The sequence below is a fragment of the Agrilus planipennis genome, unplaced genomic scaffold (genome assembly GCF_000699045.2).
Source record: "Agrilus planipennis isolate EAB-ADULT unplaced genomic scaffold, Apla_2.0 scaffold41, whole genome shotgun sequence".
NCBI lineage: Eukaryota > Metazoa > Arthropoda > Insecta > Coleoptera > Buprestidae > Agrilus > Agrilus planipennis.
The window spans coordinates 1,053,711-1,067,177 of record NW_020442445.1 but is presented as its reverse complement, the minus strand read 5'-3'; the positions used below and the strand labels follow the sequence as shown (position 1 = coordinate 1,067,177).

Below are 13,467 nucleotides of genomic sequence, written 5' to 3'. Positions count from 1 at the left end.
TTTTTAGACGGTAAAACCTTCACCTCAAATGAGGAGGTCAAAAACCTCCTCGATCAGTTTTTTGCCAGCAAAGACCAAAAATTTTATGAGCGTGGAATTATGCTACTACCAGAAAGATGGCAAAAGGTGTTGTACCAGAACGGTCAATATATAATTTAATAAAGTATTTGTTTATTATACGAAAACAGTCTTTGATTTCCACAAAAAAAAACGAAATGACTTTCCGAACAACCCTATAGATTATATAATTTTTAAGTGCAGTAGTTGCAATTCATTGAACTCTCGTTTAAACTAAAGTTTTTTTCTATAACTTGCACAGTATCAGCACGTACAATTTACGTACTATACCTATTCTAGATGCATGCAAACATTGAAAAGGGTCAACATACTAATTACCCATAACAGACTGCTTGCATACATACGCATACAAACTTGTAGCTATTATTAACATTTATCTTTATAGCTGCGAATTTTAAAATCATAACGTAAATAAAAAGCAACTGGAGCATAATAATTAGAAGTTGTTTTTTAGCGAATTTAACTGTTTAGGACGATGACCTGATTACCTGTTTGAGAAGTGCTTTGTTTTAATATGAATAAAAGAATATGTACAGTAAACAAAATTGAAATTAATTAAAATTCCATGTTGAATCGAACAACGGCGTAAAATGGTCTGGTAAGAGAGGCTATATTTAATGTAAATTTTATTTACTTATGATACTTGATAGTACAATAATAAATTTTATTGTTTAAAAGCCTTTCTAGGTTCATTATGATTCGATTTAATTTTGAGAGGACCTGAACACAGTTGCAGGATAATACAATGAGGATGTTTTACGATAACTTATATTTGAATTTCGTAATCTTCTTTTGGCCTATGTAAATACTAGAAACTCAGCATAGTCTGTGCGCTCCTGAAATATTTCTATTGTTTATCAATTGCTGTTCTAATAAACCACCACATACGTTTTACACCTCAGTTAATTTACAGATACCTACGTCTTTTGTTTTCTAACGATGAGGTAACTTTATGTTCAATAAATAAACTTGTTAAAACGAAGCCATCCGGTATTATTTGGTCTTTCTTTAAATAGTTAGTTACTGCTATCATTTGTGGTTGTTATATCTGCGATTACATGTTTGAAGACTGTGTTTTACAGCCTTTTTGTCGGCGCGTAATTCTCATAAATTATTCCTAAATAATTGTTATTCCATTGACCTATTTCTTCCTAATATATACAAGATGTAATAAAATAGGAAAAAGTACAATTTCAATTTATATTTTCAGCAAATAATCTTAATATCTTTAGTCACGGAGTGTCATAGTCATGAGTTGATTTTTAAACTATATAAAAATATTCATTTTCACTTAATTTGAAGAATTAATCTCAAATATTTCCAATGTAAATGTCAGATATTGGATCTGCTGGAAATATTTGAGGTTTTATGATGTTAATTTACAAATTTTATTTGTGAATATGTTCAGCATTGGGTCAAAAAAATATCTTTACGTCCCTAACCTAAAGTCTGAGCCATCTAAAGTGGCAGCTTATGCAATAAAACTCCCTACAATAGACCGCCTTCGCTCATGCCTAAGTGCAATTATAACTTTACGGCAAAATTCAAACGAAATACATTTTATACTCTTTTATATGTAGCTGTGCTTACAAAGCTCAAAATAGTTTGAAAACTTTCAGAACGAATTCCACCACTCTGTTTTATCGAAATATAGGAGATGCGCAAGTAGCACAATATTTTTGTTGAATTTCAGTTGCAAAAATAAACTCAACACGAGTTACTGCCTTTAACATTGTTACTAAATAAAATTTGGGTCGTCCTTCTTATTTCTGCGGATGTTAGGCATTCGACAAATAGGCTTATAAATCTTCTACAAGTTTTATTACCACAGCCGCCACTTTAGATGGCTCAGAGTTTACCTATTAAATTCACAATGCGCAAAATGTGTTACACTTGTAATGGTTTAGGTCAGTAACTGTCGCTAAATTTTCTGAATACATTCAAACCCTTTTAATTACGGATAGCCCTGTTATTCACCGGTAAACATGTACGAAAACGTGTTTGTATAGATTCACTAAACTGAGAACCATTCATGTACAAACGTTTCTCTAACTTTATGCATTTGACTGGCATTCATATCTCAACTGAAGTATTAGAATTTCAATTGAGTTTGTATAATTAGAGCATATAATCGAATATGCAAATAATTATTGCAATCTATTTATATGAAGCTGAGGACAGAATCGGTGTTTAAATGAAAGTTTAAAATGACCATTGCAAATTTAGGTTTAGGGTAAATTACTTCTACTTTACATGTTACATTAAGTAATAATTGTTCAGTAAAACCAACAAAAAGAACCTGATGTAGATTTATTATAAAATTAATAATTTCTTCCATCAATTAGAGTGAAGAATTATTATGTATGCCTTACTTAAGGTTATAATAAATAGATAATACAAACGTTCTTTAATTCAAACGTTGATCTCCAATCGTTCTGATCGTTGCATAGTTACTGTTTATCGCATTGTTTATATTTATTAACGTAAATTGTAGTATTCGCTTAGGGTGCAAAATGTTGTGAAGGTCCGATTTTATGCAATTTGTTTCCAATAGATTTTGTAGGGATTCGTTTCAAAGTTACCTGCCGTTTATATTTCTTCCCTGTGTCACATTAACCAGGTGATTATCGATTGGACAAGCACAATTACAGAAGGTATAATTTAGAGTTGAAAATCAATAACGTTCAGATATTCCGCAAGCTGTGCACGTTAATGAGAGCTTTGTTACTGTATCACCTGCATCTCTTTAAGATTAATACGAATTTACAGCGTTATTCTACGTAATAAGCAAATTATGTTTTCTAAACACTTGCACCTAGCTGGAGTTATACAATACATAACGCAGAAACACGATTTATAACTTTGTTAATGCCTTTTGTTCGTTGAATACACGTCTAGTTGGGCTTGAGATGCGATAATAAAGGAAATATATTTACTAGATTCTAAATTCTTAATAAGACGCTTTAAAATTACGTATTTATTCAACTTTTTGAATTGTTACAAGAACGACACATCTAACATGAGGGTAATAAAAAGTACAGAAAATATGTTTTCATTTGTGATTTAATTCGTGATTGTTCAAAAGAATTAATTTTCAAGAAAGCTTTTGTGTATTATTAAGGATTTACTAAGGATGAATAGTTTGCTTTTCTTTTATACTACTTCCTTTTCGTTTTAATTGTTTTATCTAATGAAATGTTTACCATAAACAAATAATAAATGCTCGATTTTGCTTAAATTGTTTAATAAAATGCAATACAATGCACCAACATTATTGTTTTGGTTTGAAAATTCTTACCAAAAATCAAAAATTTTCCAAACGAAAGATAATTTATTCAAATCTCCCAACTAAATCAAAAAATTAAAAAAAAATGGGATTCATTTAAAGTACAGTTTTATCAAGGTTTACTTAATACTCTGTAGAATTTTAGACGTTACGAATGTTAAAATATGATGGCTGAAATAGTTTGTTTATTACGTAATAGATATACGTATACTTTCATGAAGAGCTGGCATAAAAGTGTAGTCAGTGTACTAGTTTATTACAAGCTTCTTGAAGTTGGCTATAAACAAAGCTGCTAACATAACCTAACCATCTTAAGTATTTTAATAATATTAGTTGGTCATCATGCGCATGACGCCTATGAAAGTTGACTTTGGCAGCCATCATAGATGTGGGCCAACTGAAACGGTATATAGAAAAAACAGTGCAAATTATACAATACAAATCTATCGGCGTCTTGTTCTTAATAATTGTTTTGTACTAAAAACGCTGAAACAGTTATTACCCATAATAGATTTCATTAATAAGAAACATGTGTGCAAAGATGCGTTTATTTATTAAAGAAAACGAGATCAGATGTCAGATGTCAACATCAGGTTCTCGTTGTCGGTGAAAGTCACAAAAAGTGATGTTTCAGCCATATACGATACAATAAACGATATTTTATTGTATATACAGGCGTGCTATCGATTATGGAGAGACTCGTTCTCGATCATCATTATCATCAGACGTTTTAATTAATCGTGAAGTGTATCGAGTGCTTTCAATATAATTAAACTGCTAAATGCTCCTTTAATTTGACGGTTACGGATTGGTGCGGCGCGTCCGGCGTGTGGTGAGAGTGTATTGCAAAACATGTCGACCGCGTCGTCGGTCTTTTTCGAAGTTCAAGAGGAGATTGCAGCGAGATTGGAACAAGAATGCGAACGAAAACATGAACATATGATGCTATCTCGTGGGCGCAGGTCTTGTTCTGAGCAAGGACCCCATCCAGGTCAGCATCTGTGGGGACCGCGGAAGTCCAGGAAACGAACCTCCGCACCTCAGATGGGCATGCCAAACAAAGGATTTCGAACTGCACTTATACTTCGATCTAGAAGGTCTTGGCCTGTTGCACCTATCACAACCAGCGAAAGGTAGGATTAATTTATATTGTTTTTTTTTTTCAGGGTGGCGGTCAAATAATTAAACAACTTTATGTTTTGTGTTACGTTTCGGTTTATTAAACCAACTTCTGAAAAAAGTTTGTTTTTTATAACTTGTAGTTCTACTACGTTAGGTATAAAGTATAATGTAATTGATAGTCAAAGGGCATACCTATTAAAGTGTTACTGCTTGTACACAAATTTTAATTTAATTTGAACATTCTTTCATCTTGAATGTTTAGGTAAAGCATTCGTTTAGTTTTGGGTTTTTCTATATATAGTTAATACAATTGGTTATAAGACTTTAATTCAATAAGATAGTATTCGTATGTGTTCTGCCTCAAAATCGGTTTAAGGCCGATGCTCCACTTTTTATTACTTATTCAAAATGAAAAGTAGTAAATCAAACTTTTTAATTTATTTTGTAAAAGGCATTCAAGCGATACTCCTGTTGCTGGAGTTGTTTTAGCCGCACGCCAGTATTTATAGAGAAGTATATTAAAAATACGAAAATTTTTTGCTATTCATAAAATGAGATTCCCAGCGCTTCTGAAACAGCTGCGTGCAAAATTTCATTTATTACTTGTGAGGAGGCCTAAACCTGAACCTGACGACCTGCTCTAGTCTTCTATAAGAGTCTGCCTACTAAAAATCAGTCTCACATGAACGTTTAACTGAAATTGCTCTTTTATTAAACGATAAACGATGTCCTGAAGCATTTGCTCACAATGTTATCTAGGAAAATTTTCTTGTAGAGTTTAGCTAAGTGATGCGACGCGGTTAACCGAAATTAGCTGCTTGGTGTCTTGTAATTTATATTCTCCTTAAGGTAATTAAGCGAGAGGTGTTGACTGCTAAACCCGTAAATTTGGTACATTACATTATGCTCTTTATTAAGATAAATTACAGGTATCTTTGAAGCTCCTGGATAATCCTTTTCCAAGTGAATAGGTTTATTGTTGTTATTAGTGTGTTTGTATATTTAATTACTAACAATTTCACAGTATTAGCATCTAGCAAGGTGAAGTTAGAGATAGCTTTAAATAAAATGGATGTATCTAGGAAGTCAGATAAGTCAGGACGGAAGGAGTAGTAGGGATATAAAGCAAAGGATAGTGTAGGGTCGAGTCTCCTTTAATAAAAAGAAGTCACTTCTATGCTCGCAAACGATTGATTTAGAAATTCTAAAAAGATTGTTAAAGATGTATGTTCGGAGCGCGGCGCTGTACGGGTGCGAAACATGGATATTCGGCGCGGTGGAAAAGAAAAGTTTAGAAGCGTTCGAAAAGTGGTGTTACAGGCGAATGATGGAGATACCGTGGATAGAGAAGGTTAGAAATGAAGAGGTATTAGAAAGAATAAAAGAACAGAGGACTCTATGGAAGAATAAAGAATAGGCGAGATTAAGTTGGTAGGACACCTTCTCAGGTGTTGCATCTTTACAATACTATAGGTTTATTTTATTTTGCATACTAATTTTATTATTGTCGGAAATTTTAAGTATTATTTTCTATTTGTATACAAATTCAATTCTATTATTCATTTTATTATTTAGCTACAATTTCAGGTATATATTATTTATCAAATGCAAACAGTAATCTCAGTATTTTGGAACCATAAAATTTATAATGTATTCTACTATCTTATTGTAACATTTCTTCCTTTGTAAAGTCACGTTCGCTATATTACTGTAATTTCCAAATTTAAATTCACTTATTTTGTCTGTACCTGAAATGGGGTATTGACCTGACTGACAGGGTCGCCTTGCACCCTCAATGTTATTGTTAACGCCCACTGGCGAAGCTATTTATGTAATTAGTAATACACATTTTCATCAGTATCAAGAGAGTATCGAGTCAGTATCAAATCAGTATCGAAACAGTATCAACAAGCAACAATCAATTCATATTCAATCATAGAGCCTACTTTTATACTTTTACATCTAATTTTATTTATTTAGTTTTATTTTAATTCTACGTGTAAGTTAAGTGTTGACTATTAAATATTTAAAACAACAATCGTTATCATTTACATAAAATAGTTTGCTCGCAATTAATTTGGCGTGTAAAGTGAGAATACCAGAAAGAACTCTTTCAATTAAAATATATTTTCTCACAACAAACACAAAATGGTCCTTCGAGCCGGATTAAAGAACGAGTGATAAAACATCAATAAATTATTACAACTGTGTGTTGTGGCAAATCATTCGGTTGCAAATACATCCTATTTGGATTGAGCACCGTCAAGCAGAAGTCGTTCCTGTTGTTCCCGTTTGGACCAGGAGGATTGCAAATCTTGTGGACATCATACTCCAACTTCAACATTCACGGATCTCGTTTGGTTTCAATCGAGAAAATCATCAACACTAAGGTAGGCTCTTAATAATCTCTAATTTTCCTTTGTATCTACACAATCCTTTTTTATAAAGATTGATTCAATTTCTATTATCATGGCTGACACAAAAAGCAAAGCCTATATTAAAACACGTTCTGTCTGTAAGGCAAATATATCGAAATTAATTAATTATCTAAATAATAACACTATGTGCGATTTAGATGATGTTCAAACTCGTAAAAGCAAATTAGAAGAATATTTTCAGAAATTTTCAGATAACCAATTTGAATTTGAGTTATATTTAGAAGAAATAGAATCAACAGAATTATTAAATATGCAAGAAACGGAACGTTCTGAATTCGATGATCTATATTTTAAATGTGCAAAAATTATTAATCAAAAATTACGTAGTTTAAGTTCTTCAGTATCAAATTCCTCTAAATCAGTTAAATCTGTAGACTCTGAAAATAAAGTACAACAAATTAATGCATTATTGCCTAAAATAGTAATAAGACCGTTTGATGGAAATCCTATAGAGTGGTATAGTTTTCATGATACATTTCAATCGTTAGTTCATAACGATAATGCTATTCCCGCAGTCCAAAAGTTTCATTTATTAAAAAATGCGCTACGTGGAGAAATGACCTCAATAATTGATCCTCTAACAGCATCCGAAGAAAATTATCTTGTTGCCTGGAACTTGTTAAAACAGCGATGTGATAGGCCGCGCATTATAGTTCAAACTCATATTAGGGCAATTCTTGATATCCCTGAAGTTTCAAAGGAATCTTCGCACAATATAAGGGCATTGATGGAAAAAGCATTAATGCACGTTAATGCGTTGAAAGCATTAAAACAACCCGTAGATTCTTGGGACGCAATATTAGTTTACATTATCATTCAAAAATTAGATAAAGGTACCCGCCGAGCGTGGGAAAGAACGTTAGAAAATTCACAAATGCCGAGTTTTTTAGAATTAACTGATTTTTTGAGCAAACAAGCGCGAGGGGATGAATTAGATTTGTCCAATAATACTAACCATAATAATCGTTATAAATGTTCTAATCAAAATTTAAAGTCAAATCCTCGAGCAAAAGCATTTGTAGGAACTCAAAATACATCACTTTGTAAATTTTGTAAAGGTCATCATTTTATATATAAATGTGAAAGGTTTTTAGCATTGAGTCCAAGAGATAGGGGTGATGCTGCGAGAGAGCGGCGATTATGTATCAATTGTTTAAGGGATAATCATACAACAAATAAATGTTCTGCGTCAGGATGTAGGACATGTCATGGACGACATAATACATTATTGCATTTCAATGTTTCTAATAATCAAAATAATACAAATAAATCTGAGAGTAGCAATAAGCAAGTACAAAAATCTAATAATACTCAAATGCATATAACATTAGATGAAATTGATAGTCCAACACAGTGTTATTCAATCACAACAGATACAGAGGTATTGCTAGGAACAGCTCGCATAAAAATATTCGATAGTTATGGTAAGTCACATGAATGCCGTGTTCTGTTAGACGGGTGTTCACAAACACATTTTATTTCTGAGCAATTGGCTAAAAAATTAAATTTAAAACAAGAAGTCATAGATCTACCGTTTTCAGGTTTAGGGCAGCTTACAACACGTGCTAAGTTTCGTGTTAAGGCTACTATTCAATCGCTAACAACACATTTCAAAACAAATGTGGAATTTATAGCTCTTCCTCGCATAACAGGTACATTACCATCTCGTCAAATAAACAAACATAATTTATCGATTCCAAAAAATATTCAATTGGCTGATCCAGAATTTAACAAGCCCGCGCAAATTGATGCCTTATTAGGAACCTCACTATTTTATAAATTATTAAGCATCGGTCAAATTAGGCTTTGCGATAAGACTGATATTATTTTACAAAAAACCCTGTTAGGTTGGTTAGTTGTAGGCGAAGTAGGGATAAGCGAAAAGAAAAAAAAGAATGAGTATTACAACAATTATTGTCATATAGTTAGGTCATTAGATGAACAAATTAATACATTCTGGGAAGTAGAGGAAGTACCTTATAAAAAACATTTATCATTAGAGGAAAAATTATGCAAAGAAATATATCAAAAAACAACGACACGCAACTTAGATGGCAGGTATATTGTAAATCTACCATTTAACAATAAAAGGGACGAACTAGGTCAATCATATGATGTTGCATTACAGCGTTTTTATTCTCTAGAGAGAAAATTATCCACAAATTTACAGGTAAAGAAACAATACAACGAAGCAATACAAGAATATTTAGATTTAGGACACATGAATGAAATAACTGACGATGATAACAAACTACAAGGGAATAACATACCTCATCAAGCAGTGATTAAAAATGATAATTTAACATCAAAAATTAGGATAGTGTTTGATGCATCCGCGAAAACTTTTAAGTTAAGTCCTAAATTACCAAATGATATAATGGGAGAATTGCCGAAATCGAGACTTACACAATCCAGGTCATTCGAAAATGTAGGGATCGATTATTGTGGTCCATTTTTGTTAAAGGAAAAGAAACTTAGGAATAGAAACAAAATCAAATCATATCTAGCAGTATTTGTCTGTTTCACTACAAAAGCAGTTCATTTAGAACTCGTTACAGAATTAACGACGGAAATGTGCATGAAGGCCATCAAATGTTTCATTGCTCGAAGGGGTAAACCAAAAAACATTTATTCGGACAATGCTACTAATTTTATAGGAGCTAAAAATGAAATCACAAAGGTTAGGGCATTTAAGCATCATCTATATCGCACAATAGGTCACACAATGTTCACATATGAACAATTTAACGCTTATATAATCCAGATTGAATCAATCTTAAATTCCAGACCCTTAACTCCCCTATCCTGTAATCCTAATGATCTAGCTGCCTTAACCCCTGCCCACTTCCTTATTGGAGATTATCTAACGAGCATACCAGAACAGGACTTAACGCAACTACCTATCAACAAATTATCCTTGTGGCAACAAATCCAAAGGATAAAACAACATTATTGGCAAAGGTGGCATAAAGAATATTTAAATGAGCTTCACACAAGAAGAAAATGGCACCTGAATGGAAATGAAGGCACCTTGGTGACTATTAAAGAAGATAACCTTCCTTCCATGTACTGGTGTCTTAGTCGTATCATCGAACTTCACTCCGGTCAAGACAGTGTTGTGCGTGTAGTTAGTGAAAACTAAAACCGGGATTTACAAAAGAAGTGTCAAAAAACTATCACCGCTGCCAATAGAAGCAAAAATTAGTGATGTCGTTTCTATTGCGGTTTTAGGTTTTACCTACATATACTTTACATTAATCATAAGCTATTGTAGTTGTTTCCTTAAGTATATCACAAATTTCTTACCAATATTAGTCTAATAGTTATAGTGCTTAATTACATTTTGAACGGCAGTCGTTCAAGGCGGGCGGCATGTTGCATCTTTACAATACTATGTTTTATTTTATTTTGCATACTAATTTTAATATTGTCGGAAATTTTAGGTTTTATTTTCTATTTGTATACAAATTCAGTTTTATTATTCATTTTGTTATTTAGCTAAACCAGGTATATTATTTATCAAATGCAAACAGTAATTTCAGTATTTTGGAACCATAAAATTTATAATGTATTCTACTATCTTATTGTAACATTTCTTCCTTTGTAAAGTCACGTTCGCTATATTACTGTAATTTCCAAATTTAAATTCACTTATTTTGTCTGTACCTGAAATGGGGTATTGACCTGACTGACAGGGTCGCCTTGCACCCTCAATGTTATTGTTAACGCCCACTGGCGAAGCTATTTATGTAATTAGTAATACACATTTTCATCAGTATCAAGAGAGTATCGAGTCAGTATCAAATCAGTATCGAAACAGTATCAACAAGCAACAATCAATTCATATTCAATCATAGAGCCTACTTTTATACTTTTACATCTAATTTTATTTATTTAGTTTTATTTTAATTCTACGTGTAAGTTAAGTGTTGACTATTAAATATTTAAAACAACAATCGTTATCATTTACATAAAATAGTTTGCTCGCAATTAATTTGGCGTGTAAAGTGAGAATACCAGAAAGAACTCTTTCAATTAAAATTTATTTTCTCACAACAAACATCAGGTATGAAGGTGTAGTAAGAGACATATTAGAGGCAGCAACAGGAGTCAAGAGGAGTAGAGGTAGACCTAGATTAGATTACTGTTCGCAAATAGTTAAGGATGTGGGTTACTCTAGTTTTAGGGAAATGCGGAGATTAGCTCAGGATAGGAATGAGAGGTGCGTGTCCAACCAGTCTTGGGATTGGGAGTTCAAAAATGTGAAGTGATACACATACACAGGTCACAGCCGGTCTTACATTGTTATGAGTCATTTAGTCCGACAAATTTTACGTAAAATGGAGCTTTTAAGGAACATTCGGTTCCTAAACGATGGGATGGCAACGGACCAACATAAATTACCGGCTTCATATTTACGCAGCAGAAAGCTCTGGGTCCTTTCAGACTTCTCCATAAAGGATAACGAGTTAGCTTTGAAGTGAAGTAGAACATATTAAGTTTTACGACTTTTTCTTGAAAGTTCTGATCTTCGTCTAAAGCCTTTCAAAACGAAAATTCGGCATTTTCAGGTATTACTGTTAATGAACTGAATCAACTTTATAATGATGGTTAAGTTCAGCTCAGTAGACATAATTTACATTAAAACATACTAACATACATTATGACTAATTTTGGAAATCAATTATTTTTACTGTCAGCGAAAAATTTTATTACATTACATATTATCACGTAATGCTTGAATTTTTAACTAAAAAATTAAAGCTTAATAAATAAAAACTATTGAATTTTTGTAAGTTTGGAGGCATTCACGGCTGGAGTCTACAATGAGCTTTTTTCTTGAAAAATGAGAAGTTCAAAGAAATTAGGGTGCAATCAAAATTTGTCTTTTACTAATTTTAAGTTAGCGTAAACTACTGTTGTTAATATGTAGATAATAGTTAATACACCCATTAAGTATCCACATTAGGTATATATACAATTTTGGTTTAATTGATAATATCAGTTAATTTGCATGATAAGCGCTTATAATTTTAATACTAATACAAAATTGTGTAAGTTAATTAACATATTAAGTGGTTTGTTAAGGGATTTGGGGGAAACACACAAACGAATTTAATAATACTTATAAACAATAGATGCGAGGTTAAATTTAAAGCAGAATTTCATTGGAAATGTAGGAACTATTAATTCACGATTTTCTCTTGTTCGTAAAATAGGATTAAACAGTTTGAGCTGAATTTGCATCTAATACCTCAAATTTAGGCATAGGTACAGAGGGTATCACTTCATCTCATTATCATCATGTCATCAGTTCTACACACGCCTCTACTTTTTCCTAATCTGAGTTAATCTTGACGTTTCCGTAAAGCTATTTGTGAACAGTAATCTAATCTAGGTCTAGCTCCACTCCTCTTAACTCCTGTTTCTACTTCTAATACGTCTCTAACGAACCCTCCTATTAACCTATCACGCCTATTTCCCTTTGACTTTCATAGTGACCTCTGTTCTCCTATTTTATCTAATACCTCCTCTATCCACGGCGTCCTCACTATTTCCTTGTAACACCTCATTTCGAATGTTACGCACCCGTACAGCGCCGCGCTCCAAACATACACCTTTAACAACCTTTTTCGAATTTCTAAATTAACCGCCCGTAAGCAAAGAAGTGCCTTCATTTGTAGAACAGTAAAAAAAAGAAGCGAGAAGTGGTTGATGTACTGTTTTTTTTTTTAATATATCATCAGATCAAAGTTTGTCGACTAAGGAAAATATCAGAGCGCGAATTTTAAAACTAAATATAATTTTCTCAAAAACTAAGATTTTACGCATGGCATTGCAAGCTTATTTTAGAGTGTAAATTCAAAAAAGAAACTCATATAATAATTCATTTGAAACTATAATTTACCAAATATGCCACATGTCAAAAATTTTAAAATCGGTCGCATCTCCGATAGGGATTTTAAGATACAGCCCTAAAAAGACGCATTTATCTGTAGCGAATTCTTTAAAAATGTTGGTAATTTTTCCAATATTAACGACTGTGCAATTAAGTTAAATACAAATAGTTAAAAAATATTTGCGTCGAACAGGCAACTTTATAGATTATCCTTTTCAAGCTTCGATAATGATGTAACTTTGTCGTACCCTTAATTAGGTTACAGCCGATGAGATTTTTTATGCGTCAAAGCAGGGGAAGTGAAAATAAAGATAGGTCGCAGATAGGATAATAAAAAAAGGAGTGATTTTTAAAACGTGATTTTATTACAAGTGAATGGAAGCCTGTGTAGTTTTAATCCGGGTTTAAGTCAGCTAAAAAACTTACTCATGCTTAATACTTCGATTTATTGGATAAAACTTTTAATGGTACCTACATTATCCTTCTATATTTAAAGGTGTCTAAAAGTATTTATGTTAGAACGTCTTTTATTCCAGTAAAATGAAAGTAATTAAGACTTGCAGTGTGTATATTAACAACATGAATAAATTACCAATAAATACATTTCTTTTAAAAATAAATCAAATGTAGATTGCTAGCTATAT

At 32.3% G+C, this 13,467-nt stretch overlaps 1 protein-coding gene across 1 annotated transcript in view; it reads left to right on the top strand.

The window, feature by feature from the left end:
• Positions 1-4,201: 4,201 nt before the first annotated feature.
• Positions 4,202-13,467, top strand: part of LOC108733578 (cAMP-specific 3',5'-cyclic phosphodiesterase) — a 565,440-nt gene continuing 556,174 nt past the window's right edge. The window contains exon 1 of the mRNA XM_018464776.1: positions 4,202-4,497. Within this exon, the coding sequence (XP_018320278.1) occupies positions 4,217-4,497 (281 nt within the window). The 5' untranslated portion in view covers positions 4,202-4,216. The remainder of the gene's footprint in view (positions 4,498-13,467) is intronic.